This window comes from Ambystoma mexicanum, chromosome 6p (genome assembly GCF_040938575.1).
Source record: "Ambystoma mexicanum isolate Mex_15411 chromosome 6p, UKY_AmexF1_1, whole genome shotgun sequence".
Classification (NCBI taxonomy): domain Eukaryota; kingdom Metazoa; phylum Chordata; class Amphibia; order Caudata; family Ambystomatidae; genus Ambystoma; species Ambystoma mexicanum.
The window spans coordinates 1421703301-1421730176 of record NC_090935.1 but is presented as its reverse complement, the minus strand read 5'-3'; the positions used below and the strand labels follow the sequence as shown (position 1 = coordinate 1421730176).

The 26876-nt window shown below is 46.9% G+C and overlaps 1 protein-coding gene across 15 annotated transcripts in view; it reads right to left on the bottom strand.

Annotated features, from left to right (window-relative positions):
* The window catches only part of SEC31A (SEC31 homolog A, COPII coat complex component), a 998112-nt gene that overhangs the window by 908249 nt on the left and 62987 nt on the right, over nucleotides 1-26876 (bottom strand). For all 15 annotated transcript variants that reach the window (XM_069626136.1, XM_069626132.1, XM_069626133.1 and 12 more), the window contains exon 4: nucleotides 25990-26188. In XM_069626136.1, coding sequence (XP_069482237.1) covers nucleotides 25990-26188 — 199 coding nt within the window. The remainder of the gene's footprint in view (nucleotides 1-25989; nucleotides 26189-26876) is intronic.

The following is a 26876-nucleotide window of genomic DNA, read 5'->3' as shown; positions in this document are numbered from 1 at the left end:
TGCTCTCTTGCACTTTTCCCGCTTACTCCCACTAACTCACCGACCTTCCCTTTTCAGAGATGCCAGAGCACCAGGGGACCACTCTGGTGGTGATAGTGCGTGGTACAAATATCCTTTAACATTAACATTGATCTCTTTAAAAGTGAGCCTATAGTCTGGGTCGCAGTGTTGGCTGCCGTCTTTAATGCCATCCTGCCCACCACTGGACCTGCTTCTAGAAGAGTATCTACTATAAGTTTAGACTGCAGGTGCACTATTACAGCATCTTAGGATGATCTCAAACCGCTGTTCAAGCTACTTCGAATTGTAACAACTAGCGAAGCCATGCAACTTTACAAGTCAACAGAAAATCTCAATGTGGTATTTTTTGTCTCAAACTATATAGCCAGGCATGGTATAAGAGCAGCAAACTGCTGCAGGACATAGGTAGAAGCCGGACTTGTTCTGCAAAACACACTTGCACTTTATCTTGCCAATGCACAGTGATTACCAACCTATTCCCAATAATCCCTGAGTGACTATAACAAACTGTCGTATATTTTAAGAATGTTCTCTTTTTAAACTTTGGTGTTGTGTGTACTTTGAGGATTGTCATTTTGTACCCAATGGCTCATGCCGAATAAAAGTTTACAATAAGAAGAACACGTGGCAACTTTAAGAATCTAGCAATCTTGCAGGATAGAGGTATAGTGGAACATTTAGCAGCATATAAGGCTTCTAACATTTTGAGTTGACATGTTTCAGTATAATACAGTTAAACTGCATTTTAAAGATGCAGGAAGTGATCCCATCTCAGAATCGAAAGTGAAGAATAATTAAAACAGTTTTGAAGATTCAAATTAAGATTAAGTGAATAATATGCCTATATATATATATATATATTAACCTTGGAGGAGCGGGCATATGCATTAATCAGAATTAAGTTAGAAAATGGGGGGGATATCATTTATAATTAATCCCCTGGAGCAGTAACAAGATGATTCTTCATTTTTCCCTCATTTCCTATTCTCTTTCCGCTGACATGTCCCTGACCAATATTTGGGTGTAATTGAAACTTTGTAAATCATTATTTGGTACGTTTCGGAAAATCTTGGAATTATGATCATTTTTGGTGACCACGGCAGGTGTTAAATTATATTTTGAATGGGAAACCCGGTTGTTTTAGTTGTTCTCTTGCACATTGGGTATTATTTCTCATCCATTTTCAATATTCTTGTGTGAACATTATTGTGACTATGTGTTAAAATATTGTGGCAGAAAATCACCCTTGTCAACTATCTTATTTTGTACAATACTTGATGGCACGATTGTTTATCTACTATTATGTACAGCACTGGTGAAGGCCCCACGAGGGTCTAAACACATGTTGGCCATCCAATAAAACATTGAGAGTTTAATCAGGAGCATCAGTGTTGGGACTACCTAGTTAAGTTGAATTATACTGGGTTGTGGCACAGGTGGCTAGTTTTGGTACCACAGCAAAAACAAAGAGGTGATGGCTGGAAGGTTTAGACTGAATCTTAACCACTGGCATTGCTCGGGGCAACCCTCCAGATCATCGTTGCAATGGCGCAGACAGGCTAAAAAACGGTGGTGTGGAAGGTTCCCCAGAGCAATTGCCAGTGGTTTAGATTCATTCGAAACCTTCCACCCATCACTTTTGTGGTCAGTTTGTTTCTCCTTGTGAGAGGGTATGCCCAGACGTGGGTCCCTTGCTCGCTGCGCCACAGGGAACCAGGCTGCACCTCACTGAGGAGGTCCAACAAGGCCGAAACATGTCTGGGGTTGCTCGGTTTCCTGTGCAGAGGGGACCTGGCCTAGCAGTTCGGACTGGGCTTCTACCTTCGGTGGCAGCAGCTGCCGACTGATTTGCACATGGCTGGTCCCCTTTTGCAATGGCGCAGACGGGCTAAAAAAGGGTGGTGTGGAAGGTTCCCCAGAGCAATTGCCAGTGGTTTAGATTCATTCAAAACCTTCCACCCATCACTTTTGTGGTTGGTTTTGGTACCAGGCATCCAGATAAGGATCACACCATGCCTTTTTTATGCATGAAAATCCTGTAAATACAACAGATTTATTATTTTCCTGCGTGCATTTACGCACACGTTTAGAGCAGATGGAAGTGCAAAGGTCAGGTTACTTGACTGAAACCAGAGCGCTTTTGTTTGATTTTCATCCACATGGATGCAATTGCAAGCCATGGAGAAAAACCTCATACAGAATTTATTTCTCTGAAGCCTCTCAAAAAAAGAAACTGCACACTGTGATAAAAAGAGCACACCGTGATAAAAGAATGGTTTCTTTCCGTTCAGCTTCAGCTGTGTTGTGTGTGTATAGATGCTCATGGAGCAAACTGAAGCACTGTGCATGTTCATGTTCATTTTCCTAGCATTTTTGGATTGTATAATTTATGAGATGGAAAACTACGTTGCAACTGAGAATTAGTCTTTTGTAACAAATTATGCTTTTTTCTCCAATGAAAGCAAACCAGTATTGCACAATTGTATTTTTCAGAGTTCCTGTGCTGTGTGCATAATCCTGCAGAGGCAGATCTTTTTTACACTTATAAATTTAATGTACACTCCAATTATAAAAACAGTGAAATAATGAGTATGCACGCTCTAGTTTACATCCATTTAACTTCGCAGTCAATGGGGTACATTATTATAAATGGTCAGTTGCAGTAGCTTCTTTGCTCAAGGGTGAGTGATAGTCATTACACTAATCACAGCTGTTCTAGCCTGGTGTTATAGCCTATCAAATCTTCAAGACTACAATTAAAACATGTAAAACCTGATTCTCCAGGAAGTGCAAGCACCTTTTCAAAAACAAACAAAAAGTTACATTTGTAATTCAAGTAGAAACTCCATAAAACCTGTCCCTGTGATAATCCAGATGGTCATTTAACTTTATGTAGTGCTTCATACATGGTTCGTCCAAAATCTAGGCACTGTGATTAATACACCTCAGTCGATATTCAGTTTACCGACCTCTGAAGGATGTTATCCAATAAGATATCTTAGCCGGGTGAGCGCTCGTTGCTGTGAACTGTGCATTATCTGTAGATTGCAGGTTCGAATCACGGAAAGGCCAATTTAGCCTTCATCCTTTCGAGGTCAATAAATGAGTACCAACTTCGATTTGGTGATAATTGATAAATATGTTCCATGTACACGCTTTGCCAAAAGCGCTACAAAAAGTAACAATTTGACCATGAGATTAGGTATAGAATTTTGCATCGAGTCCTTTCCTCTCTGTACTGTTGTATCATAACATTGGCATACCATTAGGTAGTAATAGCTCCAGGAAATTAGGACATTACATCAAAAGATAATTCTGCTATCGAACCTCAAAACACACAATACAATTCATGTTTGCTTTACTATGTAGAGAAATAAAGATAGGTGTATTCTATCACAATGCAGAAAGCTGCCGCATGGTAATGATTTCCATACAGTTTCTGCACACGTCTGCTGGATGTCACATACATTTTACTCTTGCCAAGGAGAAAAGTCATTTTTACTCTTGAAATCACATTTACCCTCAAGGTTTAAAAAAATAGGGAGCAAAATACGCCCACTTACGTTGAAAAATGAACTTTAGCTTTCTGAAATAGAATAAATCAATGCATATAATCAAGGTGTGGTAGTTAGCTCAACCAGGTCTCAGCCCCATCCTGTTTAGTATATTTTCAACAGTCTTTAAATTGAAGAATATCTATAAGGGAGGACACCATTTTACAAAACTCAGTGGATCGTTTTGAGTTCGAGTTTCTTTTTGGGTGAACAGTTGGGTAGAATTATTATGGCTGTCAGATTGGCGGGTTAGAATGCAAGTAGTTGCCAAAATGAGAAGAGCAGGACTGCAGCGAGGAGAATCACATGGTGACTGAGCCACTAAAAACAGACAGACAACTGACTTGGATGAAAAACGATAGGACAAATGTGTAAAGACTGATAACTTGTGTTGGGATGCACATAGGGCTGCCATGTCCTCCCAAACAATTCAGGGTTTGAAAAATCAATTTGTGAACGGGAAAGTGAAGGTGTGCGGCCGCAACGAGGGAGGAGAACACAAATTGGCACAACAAATACATTTGTTTTGTAGTAATCATAGATGGGTGATAGTGTGTCGCAGTAGTGAAATAGAATATGAACCAATGATTATGTGGACACAGAGCCTGGGTGTGGGAGATACAGAAGCATTGCCATATTGTAAGTGAGGCCTAGAAGTTTGTATTCCCTGTTGGCGGTGTAGTAGTGCACCGTAAACAAAGAATTGTAATAATTTTCCTTGACCCAAGCCCCAGCAGTGAAGCGGAGAATAGTGGCATTCACACCAAACGGATAATGGTTTAATTGTATCAAGCTGTGGGTCTTTAAAACCAGAATGGAATTTGAACAGCAGAGCGAGGGTAGGTCTGCACTGGTCCTGAAGGACAAATCCAGGGGAGCCATGTCTCGAGCTACCAAAATGCTTGGTCTAGATTTAGGGCACCAGCGCCCCCGGGAACACTGGCCATCCCACTTGAACTGCCAGACAGCTGGAAAATAAAGGACCTAAATCCCTCAGAATTGGGCAGATTTATGTAGTGGTGTACCGCAGGTGGACAACTGATAAGGGGAGAGGGTGGGGGGGGGGGCGAGCGGGGGGGAGCAGATCATCCTGCGATTTGTGATACGAATGCCAACAAATCTAGTCCAGAGCTGGGGAGGCATGGCTGGGGCACCCACGTGTCTGGTATCAAGAGAAGCGCACTATTATTTCAAAAAGCTAATTTGACCTCAGATGTCCACTGAGCACATGGTAATGACCAGGCGCACAAGTACAAGGTTGTGTGTGGGTTTGTGGCAAAGCGTTGTTCCTTATTCAATTCTGCACCGTTTCATCAATCTGCACCACATTTTGCGTAGTTACCCATTAGGACCCTGCCGACATTACTAGCTACATGACATTTGGACAACCTAGCCCATGGTCCGATGACGAAAGGCTGGACAATGGACGGGATCTCTCAGCAGCAGTCTCAAGGGAGGACCTCTGGCATGGCTTTTCAACAACTTCTTGGTTCACTCTTGATTTGGCGCCTTTTATGCAGCACCAACAAAGGACGGGTTCAGCCTTTCGACGGTGCAATCTGAATGGGCAGCGGGTCTCCTGGTATTGGGGTTTCTCGGCTCTGGAAACAGGACCTCAGGAGATGGCTCAAAACAGGAGTTAGTCTTAGGACTGGTTGTTCCCACCAGTCAAAAGGGAGGAAGTTGTCATCTTCAGAGTTCCGCAGTCGCACAGAAAACGAGGTCAGGACAGCAGTTTTTGCAAAGAGTCTGCAGGCGCCTCTGGTCATCTTCTTCGGTTACTTCAGCTTCCACTGGTGGACTTGCTTTAGACTCCAGAAGCCTCAACCTTTTCTACAGTTCCAGCACACTCTCCTCCGCAATCTTCCTCAGCAGTTTCCAGAAAGGGACGTGGGGCTGTCCGATCCCAGTCAGGCACTCCTCCAATTGCTCCTCCTCCTGCTCCTCCTCCTGCTCCTCCTCTTGCCCCTATTGTGCACTACCGAGGCTATGGACATAGCCTGTGGTAGAGAAATCACAATAGTTGCTGGGACACATTCACTGCCACCAGCCATAATTAGGAGTTTGTCTCTCTATGTGACATAAAAGTCACAGGAGTAGAGAGAAGGCGGCTACTCAGCATCCCTTTGGCACTCCACATAAGGCGGTGTGTGCCAATCTCTCAGACTATAACGTTTTGGGAGAGACACTAAGAACTGTAGTAACTCTAGGATATAGAAAATCTCAAAGAGGACCCCAAGCGTCCCCAGCAACACCTCCCATAAGGAGCTGTGTGCTGCAGTAGTAAAATACAGAGGCCTTTAAGAGTTATGGAGGAAAAATAGACTCCACAGGACAGTAAAATATAAAGGGAAGAGTTCAAAAAGACACAGCCCATAAGAATGAATGAAGTGGAAAAAGGCTTCACTCATTCAGGATTTAAGAAAAAGGTCCAGAAGTCCAGCAAAAAGTGCTGGGGGTCTCACTAATAGATGGGATGAAGCATGAAAATTATAAATCTCCCCAACAAGCCTTACTGTTGCTTTGATGTGCACAGACCAGACATTTCCTGAGCTATGTGCAAGGTTCTGTTTCTAGGAGTTCTGTGTCAATAGTATAGAGACCTGTGTGTCCGGAGAGCAGTCACATGTACTGTGGTCAGGGCTGCGGTTTGCAATTAGGGTGTAGTAGTATAGTGTTTGGAGGGACGTTACATTTTCATCCGTGGGTGGCTTAGTTGGATTGCTTATTGTGAAGTCAATTTCAGAAACCTGCCATCAAAGTGGAATTCAGAACACCAAGAGATGCAGCCAGGCAGTGAGGCCATGAGCTGTCAGTTTATCCAGCATTGGCTGGATTCCAAAATTGATGCCATCGCGGGACGCCCATCACAGCGCTTCAATCTAAATCTCCAACATATCTAGGTCAACTCATCTTCCCCACCAATCACTACAACAACGTTGAGTGACATCAGTATCGTGGAGTAATCAGGCTGTCCTGTACATGGACACAATAGGCCTGGTGCCTCAGCCTCTTGTGTGGAAAGTATCCACATGATTTGATTCTGTTCGACTCCAGTTTAAAATCACAATTGTTGACATGATCCACTTTAAAAGAGATAGTCCCGAAGAATGCTGTCCCCAAATCATTGTTTGTTAAGTCGAATCACCATTTAGTTATAATATCACAGGGTACCTTTTCAAGGACACTGTGGGATGTCAATCATCCCAGCATGTCAACATTACAAAATAGTATATGATTGGGCTCTTGAAGTTGCTTCTTATATTATGTAGTTAGGCACTGTCAGCATTATGTTTTTGTCTTCATATATTTGTTTCTTATCGAGAGCTTTCTATGTGTAACCTTTATTTATAGATGTGGTGTATCAGGTCAGTGTCACTGATGGCACATAAACTACTCCAAGCCTCAGAGACAGTTCAAGCGTATGTGTGGAGTTTTTTTTTCTCATGGGTTTTGTACAGATTCCAAACGTTCCTTCATATGGTCCGTCTTAAATTTATAGTGCAGCTCCTGTTGGAATATTCTTCAAATTATTATTTCATAGTATGCCTCATTAGGTTAGTCTTGTAATTGTTTGATGGTCCTTATTGGGGCTGGTTTCTTTCAGGATGGCGGCGCTCCGCTTGTTGCTCATTGAGCAACTGTACTATAAATTTAAGAGACCATAAGAATTAACTTTTGGAATCAGTACAAAAGAGAGAAACTCAACCCATGAGAACCCCTGAATTAGAATAAGTTAAGACTTTGTACCAAAATACACTAAAAGTATTGGGGCCACTGTAAAACCATCGCTAACCAGCTTCATAAAACTATGAAAAGATCTTGACCACAGAAGGAAGAACAGATTCCATTCTGATCTCTATAGAGCTGCTAAACGTATATTTGAATATCAGTTGCTCAGAATACAATGCACTTTTATGTATGAAGTATTGATGCACAATTACTACGAGACAAGAGACACCTTTACTTGAGTTAAGTATTGTATGTAGAACATGTCCAGGATTGTACTAATTGAATCGCATACGCATCACTGCATCACATAACTGCCTTGAGAAAGGCCGGGAAAGGGTGAAACAATTGCACGTGCCTATGACTGGAGTAGGTTGGCACTTTCTAACTAATTAAAAATCTACTTTGGTTTACAACCAGCAAACTACTTACCTGCAGAATGTCTGCTTTAACAAAAAGGCTAGGCGCAAGTAACCTAACATACGCACGTTATTTATGTTTATTCTCCCCAGACAGGCAGGACCTTGCGATACTGACAGGAATGTAGTGTGGCGGGGATTGCCACGCTTTGTTCCTTTATAAGAGCAGGTAAACCCTTTCACAGAGACAGCCACTCCACAGGAAGCTGGCCTGGGAACAGGAATCAAAGGGCAAACTCATTCACAAAAGGCTTGGCCTCACACCAGGGTGCTGCATATCTAATAGGCCTTTGATCCTATTGAGACGGGGCGGGTTAAGTTTAGAAAGGGCGGGCTCTGTACAGTTGAGGGATGGTTCCACCATTGTTTCTCTCTGCCTTTCCTTCCTGTCCCCTCCACTTCCTCTAGCACAAAGCACTTTGCGTGTGATATCAGAAGGGCAAAGTCAACTTCTTTCAAGAACAGGGATGAATCCCTAAAGCAGGCTCCCTTTAGTCCAATCACCTGGGGACCTTTACATTTAAAAATAAGGGGTCTAGCACTACTTCTTTGAATCATCTTTTGGACTTCAAACCTTGAATATTTTGTTGGACCCTGATATGAGAGCAGTCCTTGCTAAAGTGCTTCAGGTGTGAAGTGACAGCAGATGTTCACGGGAGAGGTGAGCTCTGTCCCCCAACCATATGCACGGACCGCCGTTTGCACTGCACCAGCTGCAGCAAGCCTGTCTCGGCTCAAACCAAAGAAGTACCACTGCCTTGCATTGTTCAGAATACCACTCGAATCGTCAGTTTCTTCATCACTGCTCCTTTAAGTCAACTGAACCGACCCTGGTGTTCCTCCGAAAAGCGACTTCTGACCCTCTGCACTGAACCGACTCGCCTGCAAATCCTGGTACCAGCTCTGTACCGAACCTGGTGAACGTCCGACCTGCACATCTCGAGCAGACAGTCCAAGACCGCAGCTACTTTCCATTCAACCCTGGCTTGCTGTTGGAACCATCCTCGAACAGAAACAACCAATGAACGACATTGAGAAGCCTAGTTCAACACAGTTGAACCGCCCAAGACACTTGCAAAAGGTATTATGGACGGATATCTGCCCCCTGGTCCATCTTTGGGCCCGAGAGACTGGCTTGGTCATTTGAATCCCTGTTTGCAACCTCAAGAACATATCCTTTGAACAATGTGGTAGTTCCATAGCCTCGTTTTCCCAGTCTCATTACCCAGAGTGCTGCATCTGCTATCTTTGCGTCTTCTGTGTTCTTTCTACAAGGGTGGGTTTTTGAAGTGTTTTCTAGTTCGTTATTGTATGTGGCGGGCCGAATTCAAGTACATGATATGCATTACTTACAGTAAAAGCATTTCTGATGGTTGCATCGGCTTAGATTCAAATGCTGTGCATATGGTCAGACATCTAGGGGTAAACGCGGAGTATTGCATCTAGTCTTTCGAGAATCAAAAGGGGACCTCGACATGGGCGTGCCTGTAACACTATCCCTATGTGATGTGTAGTGTACCCAAGATCCCTCATGTGTCGAGGTCCCTCCGATCATAGTTTATCTTGTCGAGAGGGAGCCTTAAGACTATCGTGAATGTGTATAGAAAAGAAAAAGTGGTAAGACATCTATGTTCCTTCCATCCGAGTGGGGAGGAAGGGTGGGCGCATGTGAATCTAAGCAGATACAACCATCAGAAATGCTTTTACGGTAAGTAATGCATATCTTCTGATGTTTGTTAATCTACTTAGGAGAACAAGTTACTCTTACTTGGTAACGTTCTTTCGATGGGATGGTCCGACGACGTATTCCATATCTATTACAGTAATCACCACAGCTGTGCTGCTTCGGAAAATCTTTCGGCGTCTGCGTTGATGACGTCGATATGCCGCCTTCGAGGACCTCCTCAGACGGGTGACGTCACTGGTTAGAAGTAGGACGCACGACGCCCGTAGCCTCAGTTGTAGTTTTTTCCCCAGAACGTGTGGCACCAGTCTTCTGCCAGTCTGACCACACAAAGCCTTGCGGAAACGTAAGCTGCAATCGCATAAGAAATTCTGTAGCGGGGGAAGACAGGGAGGGAGCGATATGGAATATGTCGTCAGACCATCCCATCGAAAGAACGTTACCAGGTAAGAGTAACTTGTTCTTCGAGGGGATTGGGTCCTCTGACGTATTCCACATCTATGACAGACTCCCAAAGCAGTACCAATGCAAGGAGGTGGGAAAAGAATTTAGAATACCGAAATTTAGAATGCCCAATCAAATTGCGGACCAAAGGACCGCCTTGCCAAAGGCCAGATCCTACCCACGGATGGAATCGAGGGAGTAGTGACGTACAAGTGTATGGACCGAAGCCAAGGTGGCTGCATCACAGATGTTACGAATAGGAACACCCCTCTATAGGGCAGTAGAGGCAGCCATAACCCTGGTAGAATGGGCCCGCAAGCCGACCAGTGGGTCCTTACCGGCCAAGCTGTAACATTCAGAAATAGCCAGAATAATCCAGAGAGACAAAGTCTGCTTAGTCACAGCTTGTCCCAAACGCTTAAAGAGTTGATCGTCCACTCTGACCCGGGACATGCGTGGAATATAAAAGCTTAAAGCTCTCCTAGGATCGAGCTTATGGAGCCTCTCCTCTTCCTTACCAGGATGTGGAGGAGGATAAAATGCTGGAAGAACAACCTTCTGGCCTAAATGAAATTCCGACAGCACCTTCGGAAGAAAGGAAGGACGAACTCCAAGGACAACCATGTCCTTACGAAATACAGTGAAGGGTGGCTTAACTGAAAGTGCCTGTAACTCACTCTGCGAGCGGAAGTGACTGCAACCAAAAATACAGTTTTAAGAGTCAACAATCTCAAAGGGCATGAATGCAAAGGCTCAAACGGAGCACCCATCAGAAACTTGAGGACAAGGTTCTAATCCCAACCGGGCACCTGGAAAGGTGACGGAGGGAACACATTAGTAAGCCCTTTTAGAAACTGAGAAATTAAAGGAATTTTAAAATAAGAACACTCTTCAGACGAGCGTTTAAATATGTACAGTGCCGCCAGGTAACCTTTAACTGTACCCACTTGCAAGCCCCTGTGGGCCAAGGAAAGCAAAAAAGACAGAACCACGGGAATGTCGCATGCAAAAGGATCCACATTCTTAACCCTGCACCAGTCGCAAAACTTTCGCCAACGGCACAGGGACTTAGTTGCCGGCCTTCTGGCCGAGAGCAACACCTCCATCACGTCTTCAGGGAGGTCCCAATCCTTATACCTCAACCTTTCAGAAACTAAGCGTGAAGGTTGAGGGATCTGACCTCTGGATGGAGAACCTGACCCCCCCCTCTCGTGAGAGCAGATCGTCTCGGTAGGGAAGACGATGGAGGGCAGATGGACAAGACGAGAAGGTCCCGGTACCACGTCCTCCGGGCCCACGCCAGAGCAATGAGGATCATCCGGGAACCGAACCTTCGTAACCTCCGCAGCACTTGCGGGATGACAGGGACTGGAGGAAACGCGTACAGCAGTGGGAATGACCACTCCACCACGAACGCGTCTCCTAAGACTCCTTTTGGAGGAATTTCCCGCGAGCAGAACCTTTCGCACTTCCGGTTGACACTGGAGGCGAAGAGATACACTTGAGGGGTTCCCCAAAGGGCAAAGATCTCCAGGAGAATCTCCTAAGCCAACTCCCACTCGTGAGAGATCGTGCTCTGCCTGCTCAGAGCGTCCGCCGTCTCGTTTTCGATGAACTGTCGAGATCGAAACTTCCTGCAAGATTGCCCAGAACCAGAGCTGCATCGCCTCCCTGCACAGAGGAAGTGACCCTGCCCCCCCACCCTTTTTGTTGAGGTAGTGCATGGCCACTGTGTTGTCAGTCAGGATCAGAACATGCCTTCCTCGCACAGTCGGCAGAAAAGCCTTCAGGGCCAGCCTGACGGCCCTCAGCTCCAACAGATTGATATTGAGTCTGGAATCCGGAGACCAACGACCGCTGACTGTCAACTCGTTGGCATGAACTCCCCATCCTGCAAGGGATGCGTCCGTCACGATCGTCACCTCCGGCCAGGGTAGCCAAAAAGGAGCCCCATTCATCAGATTGCCTTCGACGGCCCACCACAGAAGGTCCTGGGCTAACGAGGACGGCACCTGAACAGGGTCTGACATTCTGCCGGAGGACTGTGACCACTGGAGCTTGAGTGCCCATTGCAAAGATCTCATCCACAACCTGGTCTCTGCACCAGAAGAATGCAGGATGCCATGAGACCGAGCAATCTCAAGAACTCGAACGCTGGGAGACTTTGGGCAAGCTGAAACTTGTGCACCATCTGCAGAATGTGATGAGCCCTCACCTGGGAAGGAAAACACTGCCCCAGGGACGTGTTGAGCACTGCTCCGATGTACTGGAGCCTCTGAGTTGGTGTCAAATGGGACTTCAAGTTGAGGGAGAAGCCCAGCTTCTGAAGGAAGTGGCAGGTGACTGACAGATGATCCAGGACTTGCTCGGGAGAGCGCGCCCTGATCAACTAATCGTCCAGGTAGGGGTAGACGTGAACCCCCCCCTTTCCTGAGATGCGCTGCCACCACTACCATGAGCTTGGTGAAGACCCTCGGGGCGGAGGTCAATCCGAACGGCAGGACCAGAAACTGAAAGTGCGAGTCGCCAACCGCAAACCTCAGGTACTTCTTGTGCTTTGGAAGGATCGGCACATGAAAATAAGCGTTCTTCAGGTCGACAGACACCAACCAGTCCTGAAGTTGAAAGGCCTGGAGAACTTGACAGAGTAACCATCTTGAACTTGTCCTTCCTGAGGCGTTTGTTCAAACCGCGCAAGTCCATGATGGGTCTCAATCCCCAGTCTTTCTTGGAAATCAAAAAATAAGGGGAATACCATCCCGTGTTCCTCTCTGCTACAGGCACCAGTTCTATAGCGCCTTTCTCCAGCAGGGATTGAATTTCCTGTGCAAGGAGCCGATCCGGACTCTTCAAAGAGAGATTCCCCAGTGGATTGTCGTGAGACCTCTGCCAGATAAGACAACAGTAACTGTGGGCTATGATCTCCAGAACCCACACATCTGAAGTAATGGCACGCCATTCGACAAGATGTTGCGCCAGCCTTCCCCTAACCGGCGAACCATGGGACATGGCCTCATGACTGAGCTGAAGCGGCTATGGTGTTGCCCGAGGGCAAAGAGGCAACTGCCCGAGCGGCCTTGGCACCTCGAGTACCTTGTGTTCCACCTCTGGCACTCCTACGGTGGCCCCTTTGACTGGCAGCTCCTCTAGCTTTACCAAAGGAACCTCCCCCTCCATTGTTGTCCCCTAGGACGAAAAGGCAGAGGTTGTCGAACTGCAGCGCCCAACAACTTTTCTGCAGCTTTGGAGGTCTGCAACCTCTCAAGGCGCTCGTCAGCCTTGCTGCCCAAAAGATGTTCCCCGTCAAAGGGCATGTTGAGGAGCCGGGCCTGCACATCAGGAGCAAACCCCGACTTCCACAACCACGCAAACCTGTATATTACAGTGCTCGCCGCCATGGACCGGCTGACCCAATCTGCCATGTCCAAACCCGACTTAACGGCCTCACACATGGCATCCTTGCCATCCTGGACCATAGCAAGGAAACCATCCTGTTCGTCCCCTTCGGGAATATGTTCAGCCGCTAAGGAAACAGTTCCACAGAGTGTGCGTGAAACGAGACAAGGCACACACGGAGTTGGCCGCCTGAAGCGCCATTCCCCCTGAAGAAAACAGTTTCTTCGTCCAACCATCAAAACGCTCGTCGTCCCCATCAGGAGGGATAGTAGGATACGAAGCCTGCTTTGCTGGGGCCGTAGTTGCCTGCACCACCAAACTCTCCAGAGTGGGGTGCTTGGTCAAGTATCAGGGGTCGCTACTGCCTAGGCAGTATTTTTGCGGCAAAGACTTGCCCACTGACGGGAGATTCTCCGGAGCAGTCCAAGTCGCCGCCACCCTCCTCTGTAGAGCCATATGGAACGGCAGTACCGGGTCAGTTGGTGGTCCTTGGTCGAGGATATCCGTAAGGTCATCCTGAAGAAAACCCCCTGGGGGAGCAGACCACCCCAAATACTCGGTGACCCTAGACATAAGGCGCCGGTACGAAGAGTCGGCATGAGTGCCATTCTCAGGCCTACAAAACTCCACCTCCGGAGAGGTGTCCAGACCACTGGCGTCGTGCAGGTCCTCAATTTGGCTATGGCCCGAGAGAATCTCATCTGGCACCGTATCAGGAACCATGCCATCATCAGAGCCCTCATCCACCTCTGAAATGTACTCAAGATGGCGGTAAAAGGGCACAGAATGGGGAACAAAGCCATGCTTGACCTTGGCCAGAGCCTTTCTACGGGGTTCCACCGTGCCTCGGGGTACCCCCGTCGAAACAGCCTCGAAAGGCATCGAGTGAATCGGCGTCAAACGCTGCACCAACAGCATCGACGGCGTCGACACAGGCCTCGAGGGCGGAGCCCCGAGCGTGTCCCTCGACAGCCTGGGCGCCGATGGCATTGACGACTTCTTCAGAGGCAGAGCCTTGAAAGAATCAGTCAACGACCTCAGCGCCACAGGCGTCAACGTCTTCCTCGAAGACACCACATGTGCACACGGTCTTGAAAGCGTCGAGGACTGGGACCTGGAACACGCATGACGAGAACGATTCCCCTTGTCTGAGCGGGACCTTTCCCGCGAATCGTGCCAACCACCCGAAGGCGTACGAGCGGTGTCTCTCGACCGATCACGATCGACCCCACTCGGAGGTGCGGACGGACCAGTGCCCTGCGATTCGAGAATCACTAGCATTTTCTTACCGAAGGAAGCCCATTCCTCCGGCGTCACATGCTTGGTGGGATAAGCGACCCGCCGACGGGCGGAGTCCTCTGATGAGGACGGGGAAGACGACCAATGACGGCGCTTCCGGGAGTGCCTCGAAGAGGCAGAGGAGTGGCGAAGAGTCGCCCCTCGAATCGTCCGTCGAAAGCCCCGCAGACCTCGACTTCCGTGGCTTGGATATCTTACCTACCGACAATTTCTTCTTGCGCTCCCGCAAGGCTTTGGACATAAACGACTGGCAGTCGACAATCATCCGTGTCATGGCCTTCCCGAGGCACCAGAGGCAGGCGTTGTGCGAGTCCGTCACCGACATCTTGGACCCACAGTCCCCACACTTCTTAAAGCCCAGACGCGGGGTGGAAGACGAGGTAGACATCAAGAAGGATAACTTCACAAACGAACAGGTTCGAAGAACCGAAAGAACAGAAACTCCAAAGAGTTGAGGCGCGCCGAGATCTCCGAAGCAAACACGTTCGCAGAAAAAACATAACTGAGGCTACTGGCGTTGTGCGTCCTACTTATAACATCCAGTGACGTCTGCCGTCGGAGGAGGTCCTCGAGGGCGGCATATCGACGTCATTGACGCAGAAAGATTTTCCGAAGCAGCACAGCTGTGGTGATTACTGTCATAGATATGGAATAAGTCGGAGGACCCAATCCCCTCGAATCACATGCGGTACATAGACTAGCGAGCAGTACCCGGAGTTGGAGGTGGGTTGTGAGAAGGAATAGTAGTGAACAGGAGGCTTAGTACTGCCTGTCCCACCTGAGAATCAGACCTAGGAGTGTCTAGGCAATAGTGTTTTGTAAAGGTGTGCACAGAACTCCAGGTTGCCGCTTTGCAAATGGACACAAGGGGAACATTTGCAATGAATGCTATGGACACCCTAGTGCCTCAACTAGTATGTGCTCTAGGCTTGAAGGGCAGCTCTCTCTTAGCAAGACTGTAGCAGAGTGTGATGCATTTGACAATCCACCTAGAAATAGTTGATTTGGAGACTGCGTCTCCTGCTCTTCCTGCCGCCACTGAAACGAAAAACTGATTAGTTTTTCTTAGTGGTCGAGTTCCTTCCATGTAGAACATGACAGCTCTGCGTACATCCAGTGTGTGCAGGGTTCTTACTCCCAGGCTTGAGGGATTTTGAAAGAACGTTGGTAGCTCTATCGACTGGTTCACATGGAACTTGGAAATGAATTTAGGTGCAAACCTAGGGTGAGCGTGCAGAACCTCCTTTCCTTTGTGAACTGTTACAAAGGGATCTAGGATTGAGAGCGCTTGTAGTTCACTTACTCTCCTAATGGAGGTAATAGCTATTAAAAAAGCAGCCTTATAGTTGAGGTCTTTAAGACTTGCTTTGTGCATGGGCTCGAAAGGAGCCCCCATAAGCCTAGTCAACACCACGTTCAGGTCCCATCTGGGAGCCGGGTTAGAAACGGGAGGGTGAATTCTCTTCACTGCCTCAATGAAAGCTTTAATAACTGGTATCTTCCACCATGACACTTTCTGTTGTGATGTAGTGTAGGCTGAAAGTGCAGCTAAGTGCACCTTTATGGAGTTAAAGACCAAGCCTGAGTCAAGTAAATGAGTTAGGCACAAAACAATGTGTGTGGGAGAGCAGTTAATCGGGATAATGCTCTTTGAGTTGCACCAGATGACAAACCGTTTCCATTTACTGGAATAGCAATACCTGGTGTACGGTTTTCTTGCCTCCCTGAGAATGTCCATACATCTCTGAGGGAGCTGCAGGTGCCCAAACTCTATGACCTCAGGAGCCAGGCCGCTAAGTTCAATGTCTGCGGGTATGGGTGAAGCGTCTCCCTCTGTCTTGCAACATGTTGTACGGGCAAGGCAGTTTGACTGGAGGAGATAGGGCCATCTCCATCAGATGAGCGAACCAGGGTTGGCGGGCTCACATGGGGGCCACCAGTATCATCGTGACTGGTTCCTGGTGCATCTTGTGCACGATCTTGTTGAGAAGGGGAGTCTGGGGAAAAGCATAGACAAATTTCCGTGGCCATGTTATCCAGAGTCCGTTCCCCTTGGAACGGTTGTGGGGGTACCTGGAGGCATAATCGTGGCATGGAGCATGCTCCAGAGTTACAAACAAATCGATTTTTGGGAAGCCCCAATCTGCGAAAACGTTGGAGACGATGGCTCAGTGTAATCGCCATTCGTACTCCATGGGCAACGGGAAGTCTCTGCTGAGTACGTCTGCCAGAAGATCCGAGTTCCCCTGAAACATGTGATAATAGGAACATGTTGCGTTTGAGAGCCCACTTCCAAGTGTTCTGGGACAGTTTGGACAGCCCTGGAGAGTGAGTGGCCCCTTGTTTGTTCAGATAGTACATGGTGGTGGTGCTGTCTGTGGATCAGGATCATCTTCCCCTGCAGTTGTGTCTGGAAAGCTTTTAGTGCTTTGAACACTGCCAACCGTTCCAACAGGTTTATGTGGTTGGATGCTATGTCCGACAACCAAACTTTGCGATGCTTTTTGAAGCAGGTGAGCTCCCCACCCTGTAAGAGACGCGCCTCTGATTAGAGTGGCTTCCACTGCAGGGGTGGTGAAGGATTTCCCCTTCAAGAGGTTGTACCTCGACCACAACTGCAGCGAGAGAACGAGGGCCGGTGAGGCAACCACTAGATCGTCCCACTGTCCGCTGGCCTGACACCACTGGCTGTTGAGCCACTCTTGCATTGGCGCAGGCGCGCGTGAGGAACCAAGTAGATACATGACGCCATTCCTAGCAGTCGCATAGCCTTGCGTACCGTCACCTCTCGACTGGCTACATACTGAGGGATTTGAAACATGTTTTGAACCCTCTCGTTGGAGGGGAAGACGAGGCTGTCCTTTTTTAGAATTAGAGCCCCTACGAACTGTTTGACCTGACTGGGGTCTAGGCTGGACTTTCTCGTTGATAGAGAATCCCAGACTAAATAAAAGATCCATCGTCTTTTGGGTATTTGACAGACATGTTTCGTAAGAGTCCCCTGCTATAAGCCAGACGTCGAGGTAAGGATAGACCGGGATGGATTGCCTGCGCAGATGTGCTGCTGCCACCGCTAGTACCTTTGTAAATACCCTTGGTGCAGATGCTATGCCAAAGGGTAGTACCTTGAACTGATAATGCTTGTCTTTTATCATAAATCGGAGGTATTTTCTGTGCGCTGGCAACATTGAAATATGAAAGTATGCATCTTTCATGTCCAGTGTTGCCATGTAATCCCCCTTTGATAGCAGTGGAATTACTTCCTGCAGAGTGACCATGCAGAACTTTGTGGCTTTACAAATTTGTTCGCTGGGTGCAGATCTAAAACCGGGCGCATGGTTAGATCCTTTTTGGTTACAAGGAAGTACACTGAATAAATACCTTCTTTTAGCTGTGACAGAGGTACAATTCCTATGGCTCCTTTCTCTTGTAGTGTCTCGACTTCCTGAAGAAGTATGCGAAGATGGTCTGGTGTCAGTCGTCTTGCTCGTGGAGGTCTGAATGTTGGGGACCGGTTGAACTCTATACAGTACCCATGGGCCACAGTCTTTAGCACTCACTGGTCTGTAGTTATCCCCTCCCATGCCTGAAGGAACGATGTTAGCCAGCCCCCAACTGGGGAGGCATGGGAGAGGACCCGAATCTTTGGGTCATTTTGAACCTGAGGCCGGGATACAGGGTGGTGTATCCGCTGTTTCCCTGTGTAGAGTTCCAATTGTTTCCCGAGGAGTATTGTTGTTGAAGGAAGCGTTGGCCACGAAAAAGCTGTTTGGACCCAGATCCTCCTCTTGTAGAGGGTCTTTGTGTAATTTGGTCCAGTGTTTTCAGGGTGTCGTGCTCCTTTTTTGCGGTCTCGAGGACCTCATCGACTGCCTTCCCAAACAGGTTGGTTTCTTCCACGGGTTTATTTATAAGTGACGCTTGCGTCTCTGGCTTGAATCCAGAGTTCCGTAGCCGCGCATGTCCCTTCAGGAGTGTACCCTGAGCAAGGGATCGACCAGCTGTTTCGGCAGAATCCAAAGTGTTCTTAAGTATGGTTCACTTGTCTGCCTTCAGTGACAGTGGTGAGGAGACGAGTACGTAGAGGTTCGGGAACCTCCTGTATGCCTTCCTGTAGTAAGGCCCACTGGACATCGGCGTAGCTGGCCAAAAAGGTTGTGTTGTTGGCAATACGTGTTGAAAATGCTGCTGCGACTGTGATCCTCTTCCCAAGGGCATAGAGTAGTTTACCTTCCTTATCAGGGGGTGTCTCACTGGTTGACAAAGGGACCCATGCTCTCCTTCTTGTAGTAGTCACCACCAGAGAGTGTGGGGTGGAGTGACCTCTGATATAGAGGGTTTGAGGGAGGACGACGAAAGAGTTTGATCTTGGGTCAACACCACTTGTGAGAGCAGGTGTTGATAAGGAGGGCGCCAGAAGTTTCATAATTGGATTGAGAGGAATAGCCTGGCTGGACGTCGGCTTCTCCTTGAGGATGTCCCCCACGAAGTGCACTTCAGGGACAGCTTCATCTGTAGCAACCTTAAAGTTATCAGCTGCTTTACGCAACATTATGTTGAAACTCAATTGATCATCCACTGGCGAGGGTTGTTGTCTAATGGGGTGGACTGGGGAGAATCCAGGGATAGGGCATCATGATCTTGTGGATCTGGAGACTGCCATGGTTGAGGGTCACCCATATTTAGGTTCTCCTCCCAGCCCTCTGTGATATCATGCATATCCTCAGGTTTGATGAATTCCTCATCCAGAGTGTCTGCAGGAATGTCTTCAGTTAGGTCGTAGTTGTCCATATCCTTTTCCAAAGAGGGATCAAAAAGCCTTGGAAATTTTGCTTTGGGGTCCACAGGGCTCTCATCCGGTGGCTTCCTAGGTGTGGGTTGTTCTGAACGGGAAACAAACCTGTCCAGCCTTTCCATGCAGTTTTCTAATTTTTCTCTAGTCCAAACCGAAGACCTAGAATGGTCTAGAGGTGGAAAAGGGTCCCGAATATGCTCATCTGTCATAAAACATTGGGATTTTAGTCTCAATGTCGAAGACAGCCCTTCTTCACCCTCCAAGAACTCCTCCTGAGGGACCGACAGAGGTGTGATGTCTGACTCTTTCGACTTCGACTTCTGGGTGCGTTCCGATACTCCCCTTAGGCCATCCTTGGACCTCAGCGGATCCTTGTCCTTCTCTGTAGGCCTCGGAGCATCCCTGGACTGCAGTTTCTGAGAATCGGCGGAAACAATCCTAGCTAAACTGTCGGTGACGTCCTTTGCAGTCGATAGGCACGTAGCTTCAGCCTGCGATTGTGAGTGAGTCTTTTTCAGCAGAGCCGGGGCCTTGTCTTCGACGGCAGCCTTCTTCGGCGGAACCGGAATATTGTCGCCGGACGCCTTCTTGTGATGCGTCTCGACGGAACCTGGTATATTAGGGGTAGCATCCTTTGTTTTCGATGGCCCAGTCGCTAGGCGCATATGCGGCTGCAGGGAGGGCTGCCAATCCCGACAGTCGGCGGGTGCCGCTGGAACTTCCGGTGTACCCGATGGTGTTGAAGTCTTCTTCAATTTGGCCGAAGAGTGGCTTGGGGTTGTGTGTTTAGTGCTGTGTACATGTTTGTCTTTGTAGCCGGGGTGTGACTTCCCCATAGCAGTGTCTAAGCCGCGCCTAGCGGGCCAGGGACAGACGAGGTGGAACGCAAGCGTTCCGTCGAAAGGTCAACAACCTCCGGTTCAGAGCTCTGATCGTCACTCTCGCCGTCGTCACATTCAGTGGCTGCGGCAGCGGGAGAAAACTTGTCCTTCGACATACCGTAGGCCGCCCACCGCCTGACTCTACACTCCTTTAATGTTTTTTGGACGGAGCAGCTTACAAGCCGTGCATCCTTCCTCCTTGTGATCGTGGGGCAAGCATCGGTTACACCGTCTGTGCTCATCTTTCCAAGGAAATTTGCTCTTACAAATAGGGCAAAACCTAAATGGAATCCTCTCCATAGTTGAGGATGGGTAGAGTGACGAAGACCAAAGGGGAAAGTGGAAGGAAAGGGAAAGGCATTCTCAGATTATAAGAAAAATGGCCACCCCGACCCCACTCTCCCTACTGTGTATGCCGGCGGAAGGCCCGGCCACGTGGACAGCAGCGCCGACTGGATCACCATCCGTCGAAGTTCTGAAGGTCTCCGGTGGAGATCTGGAACAACCGTCGAAAGAAAGTACGGATAGGGTGATCTGAATGATTTTAAATAACTATTCGACCAAAGGTCGAGGGGACAATAAGCAATGTCTTTGACGAGCTCCGCATAAGGTGACCAGTATGCTGGGCGGAAAAAAACAATCTGAGGGACCTCAACGTGTGAGGGATCTTGGGTACACTACACGTCACGTAGGGATAGTGTTACAGGCACACCCATTTCTACATCCCCTTTCGATTCTCGAAAGACAAGATGCAATACTCTGCGGTTACCACTGGATGTCGGACCATAGGCACAGCATGCGATTCTAAGCAGATTATCAAACATCAGAAATATATATCTACATATAACCTTGTACATTCCTTTATTTTGGCCCGTTATACTTTGATGGTTGGGTAGTGTGGTGACCTGGAATGAGGAGACCGACAAGGTGAAGGCATGTTTGTTGCTATAAACATTTATTCACAAACAAATGCAATCCTATCCATCACTGAAGCGAGAGGTGGTCTCGCTAGATCAACAAAACTAAAACTCTGGTGTGTCAAGATGGCCATGATGTTCAAAGCAAGGGTACCATCCTAGTCAAACACCTACTCTGTCTCTGTTACTTAAACACAAATCACTAAGTTCTTATTCTAACCCAGGAGAATGGCAACCTTCTCCTGGGTAAAAAAGTCTCACAGTAAAAATCTGACAGTTCGTGTTTCACAAAGTTGTACAAATATCACAGGACAAGAAGAATTACTCCCTTTTCCTAGTTTACCACCACCTTTTAGAAAGTATCTCTTGACCCCCGTCTCAACTTGCTCCCACTTGCACAAGGGACAGTCTTCTCGAGCTCTCCAGGACTCCTCAACATTTTAGCAATCTTATTCGGTCTGCCCCACCAGGACGGGGAAGAGGCTCCCAGAGTCCTTCTTGACTCTTCAATACCAGTCTTATGGAACTGACCAGGGAGTTGCCTCACAAAATGATCTACTCCTTTCTCATCTTCTTGTTTCACCTTCCCAAGTTTTCCCGGACTTACTACTGTTCCAGTTACCTTCTCACGGGGAACTCTTCAACAGTTTCGTTCCTTCTCTTTCTTCTCCTGCTGTTATTTGGCCCGCTTGACTTCGCAGTCCATTGGTGTTTTGGGCACAAGTTCCGGGTCAAATGATACACCCGTTTCTAGTCGCGCAACCACCACAGTCCCTCGTACTTCCCATGCAATAGCCTATGCATCTCCGAAGTAGGTAATAGTTGGTGGTCTCAGCGTAGTCCTTGGACTGCACGGTCCACCCACCATAGGTCAAACCGCCACCACACTGACTCTCAGCTTCAAGGTTCGACAGAGGAGACGCTTTCCTCATGCCCATCCGTTCTGTCTCGTCACTTCACACCGCTGCTTCGACACATCCTGCAAGCACCAGATTTCCAACTCGCTGGCTTTTTTTGGGGCTCCTAGGTCGCAGACTTCTTCTGGATCTCGCTCTCTCTGGAGGTTGCTCTCTTTGTCCTTTTTTTTTTACTGTTTAGCTTAAGTAGCTGGGACTGCCCCGGCGAAACTTAAGTTAGATTGACAACAGCTGGTTGAACACTCTTCATGCTTGACTGTAGCATTCGTGGGTTCTTCTTCATCCCAGTACCTTTAATACATTACAGACAGTAACACATTGCCTCAGACTTTACTATCCTGCCATTGGTTTGCTTCCGCTGCCTATTCTATACCTGTCTTTCCAACCGAGATGTGACAATCAGCAAACCTGACATAGCGTGCCAAGGTCCTCCCCCTTTCTCTGCGTGGGTCCATCACAAAAGAATGATGGCAGCCCAAGGTGCTCAATGAGAAGTACAGTCGGTTTGGGTCCCACTGCCCTTTCAAGTCCCTGGTGTAGGAAATGACCCCTAGTTGTGGTGTCTTGCCACCAGCGCTGTAGAACATTGTGTGGCTTTGCGAACCACTGCTTAGTAGCTGGTCTGCCGGTTCTCGCCCTCCCCACTGGATCTTTACTTTCAGTGGCAGAATGCCGGCAGTGCTGGCCTCTGAAGGCTTGTTTTGACTTCTTTAGGTCCAAAACTGTGATTTCAAGTTGCATAATGGGGTGTCGCAGTAGGGGCTTTTCTCCCTTTGGTGCTGCATGTTCTGGCACATCTCAGGTTTGTTAGCTCTACAAGAAATGTAGTCTGGCAACCATTTTCTACAGACAAATGGGGAATACATAACAGTATGCTGGCACAAGGGATGAGAAACTGCCACCCTCCTCCTCAAGGGGAAGGACAGGCTCAGCAGGGTGTGGAAGACAACCCGCACCATAGAGGGGTTTACATCCCCTGTTGCCAAAGGCCTTGCCACATCAGTTCTTATTTATAATCAGCATTTAAAAAAGACTTTTGGGGGAAAATATGAAAAAACCCAAGGATCAGTGAGGGAAACTTGCATGAGCAATGAAAATCTGAGGCGCGGTATGGGAAGATCTTGGCAAGACTCAACAGCATGTATGTTCGACTATGCCAACACCCTTGACCTCACCCACCCCTTTTTCCACTTTCCTTTTGTCTAATCCCCACACCATATTAGATTTACTGAGGTCTTGTGTAGAGTTTTGCCAGTAAGTATATTGATTAAATAGCACTGTTCTTCATCATTATTTAGCCATGTAGGTTCGCATCCATACGTAACAAGAGAAATGACTGTTCTGGCATGTGCCCTTGCCTAACCTCCATTTGTTCCCAACAAGGAACATTCTTGACAGTTTGTATTATTTAACATGAGTCTTGGTCCGGCTACTACAATGCTTATTCGTTTAAAGCAAGTTAACATGCAAGATTGGAATTATCAGCCTTTTTGTTATGTAATACTTCACTTGTGCTCAATAAAAACTGTTTTCATTATACATTTGTTTATGTTTATATTGAAAATGTAATTAAATGTTTTGGTTATTGACCTTTTGTCATCAGGTTTACAGGAAAATAATGAAGATGATCAATTGATCTTATAATGTATTAAATGTTTAATATTCACGATAACGTTGCTCCCCTATTAAATGCCCTTTAAAAGTATTTTGCCTGGTTCTTGTTGGGGGTAGCAATGAGCTCGTTTGGTCCAATTCCCTTTCCCTTGTTTGTTTTGTGAATTGCAGAATAGTCATGGGTTCCAGGTGCCAAGTAGCTCCAGAATGCGGGAGTCAAATATGTGCTACATAATTCTTCTGGCCATTACATGCAGCAGTACACCAAAGCTGAAGTGAAGTCAAAAGCAGCCAAACGGTGTACAGGAGGGCTTCCTAGAGATGAAAACAGCCCTGCATAGTTTATTCTTGTTTTCCCCATTTGCTCCTCAGGACCACATCCGCTCAATTGCATAAATCACACACATGAATCCCCACGCACATCCTTGTCCACATAGACCAACTCCCTTAGCATATGTATGGCAGTTACAGCATGCATCCAAAGAAAATTCTGCCCTATATTCTGAAGTGAAAATCGGAAAGATGCCCATTACGTGGCAGTAGCAACAGGACTCCCTCCACAAGTTGCATTAAGTCTACTAAATCCCATGTTGAAAAACAGGCAAAAAGTGTATTTATTTTTACATTTGTAAAGCACACTAAACCATTAGGCATCGAGGCGCAGCGTACCTAAACCCAAGTGTAAAGCGTAGTATGGTCCTCCAATCCTCCTCCGATTAGGCCTGGATCCCAATTCCACCTCCAAGCTCTCATAACTGCCTTCAAGCAGCCTTTGACAGGAGTGGCTTGAGAATGAGTTAGTGGAAAGCCTAGCAAAATCCCAGAAACCTTATAAATCTATAGAGTCTTAATAACAACGCCAACCTCCATACATGTTTGCCGCAACAACGTAGGCAAGTCTATGGCAGAAAAATAAATTGAAAATAAACCGTTCATAAATAACTTCAGGTGAAGTGTTACTGGAAAGGACAGTAATCTCAAGGCAATGCCTGGAAAACAGACTAAACCCAATGTCTAGAAAAAACATCCCAAATCATAACTATTTAGCCATGATTGTCCCATCCCTACATTTAACATTCCCCTCTGCACCTTTCCATTACTCATAGACCAATTCCTAGAAACAGTGGGGTTTCTGCAGTGAACACAAGAGATGTACTCCGGCTTAGACCTGCTCCCACCACAAAGAACAAAACACAACGCACAATTCCACCCCAATGACAAAGGAAAATGGGAACACAAAAATACATGATAAAGAGGGAGGTAGACACTTGTGCAGACCAGCATTCCTTTGGCTACAAAAGGGCTGTGAGGGGAGCGTCTCTCGAAAGCACTACCAGCTAGTCAAGCACAACATTCCAGAAGAGCTGTATAAAAAGCAGAAACCAGACGGAGACCACATTAACGTTTGACAGAGGTTTAGCGGGGAAAGGACTAAGCAAAAGGTCTGCGTCTTGGATAAAATACTGCAGTGATTTGAAGCCCTCAGAATCCTGAAGAGGAAAGTACATGGGCACCAATAAGCAGACAAATGTGAATAGAAGAGGCAAAGGGGAATGCAATGTCCCCACACGTGAAAGGTCAGTTAGGAAAAACGTGCACACCATATACTGCAGTCCCCAAGGTTCCTAAAACAATGGCAGGCTAATGGCAAGCAGTGTGACTAGGCTAGGACACACGACCCAAACAATGCTTAAGCTTTCCACTGATACAGGGAGGAAAAAAAAAAAAGACCACATAAGGCAGCAACAGAAACGCCAAATATGCTTTACTGGGTTAGAAGAAAAAAAAATGTAACTGCTCATTGGCTTTGCTTGACAAGGGAAAGATTCAATTCATGGTTAATGACAAGGGAGTAGCACCACGATTATATAAATATACTACGATTTGCTTTCATTCCTGCTTGGTATAATGCTGAAATTGAAATAGATACATCCATTGAATATTCAAAGCATAATGTAAGTAAAATGATTGAACTACACAGATGCCCATGGGAGCACTTCTTTAGAAAACATGCAATGCTAACCAAATTAAAAACACTCAAGAATGGATATCCAATATTTTTAATCTTATGAACGGGTGGCCAAGCAAATTCGGACATGATCGTAAGTAATATTAAAATATCCACGTGTGGAAGCCCTACTGTAAAAATGATTAGTGCACTTAAACAGCTGTGATTTAACTGCCTAGAATGTTGAACAAGCAGCGCAGTGGTCATCAAATGAAAAGTTACATTTTTAAAACCAGGTTTTATTTCTGTCAAGTGCTGAAAATACATTGAGGATGCAGCTTAGTGGCGAAGATAACAAAAAACCAGCTCACCTGAAAGATGTTAACATCCAGAGCTCGGACTGGCCCCGTGTGTTTGTTTTTTTGGGCAATCACAACTTCACTGTCACCAGCTAAAATTTTGGCTGGGTCGTAGAGGATCACGTTACCATTTTCACCGCCTGCAATGAGTACTCCAGAAGCGCTCCCGTCAGAATCCATACGATGTGGACTCCATATCAGTTTATGGTACCTTCAAAAAAGATTCAAACAAACACACAACTAAACATTGGGAGGAACAAAAACAAATCTTAACAATGCAGACACCTGCTGTGGGTCACTAGTAGTTAATGGTCATCTTATCCACACCAAACTCAAGGCCACATTATATTCAAAAGGAAGCACAACACTTAGTTATAAAATAAGCGATGACAAAGTGGTTTAGCAAATGAGAAACTCTGAAGGGGCGGGATGACTATTCAGATGTAAAAACAGCCTTAAGGATCCATCGATCCTCATGGTTTATGGAAAACCGATCTGTTCCTCATAGTAAAATTATAAAAAGCAAAAGTAGCATCATGAATCTGCAAAAGTGCAAGGCCCAAACAGTGATTCTAAACATACAATCCTCTTCCCATCTTTTTCCAATACCAGGGAAACTGTATCCAAGAGTCTTCCAGAAATTCTAGAACAAGTGAATACAGGGAATTTGACGATACCACACAGAAAAATCAGTGTCCCAAAATCCCACTATAGATACACAAAAAAGCTTAAAATATTATGCAGTGAAAACAATAATTCATGAAAAAGTATGTGTGGCAAAGATCCGACTGAGGCCAATGTGGGCTGGCATATATGAACCCATGGAGCTGGTGGCGCGCGCACACACACACACACACACACACACACACAACTCTAACCTGTGTTAAACCCCAAAGGTC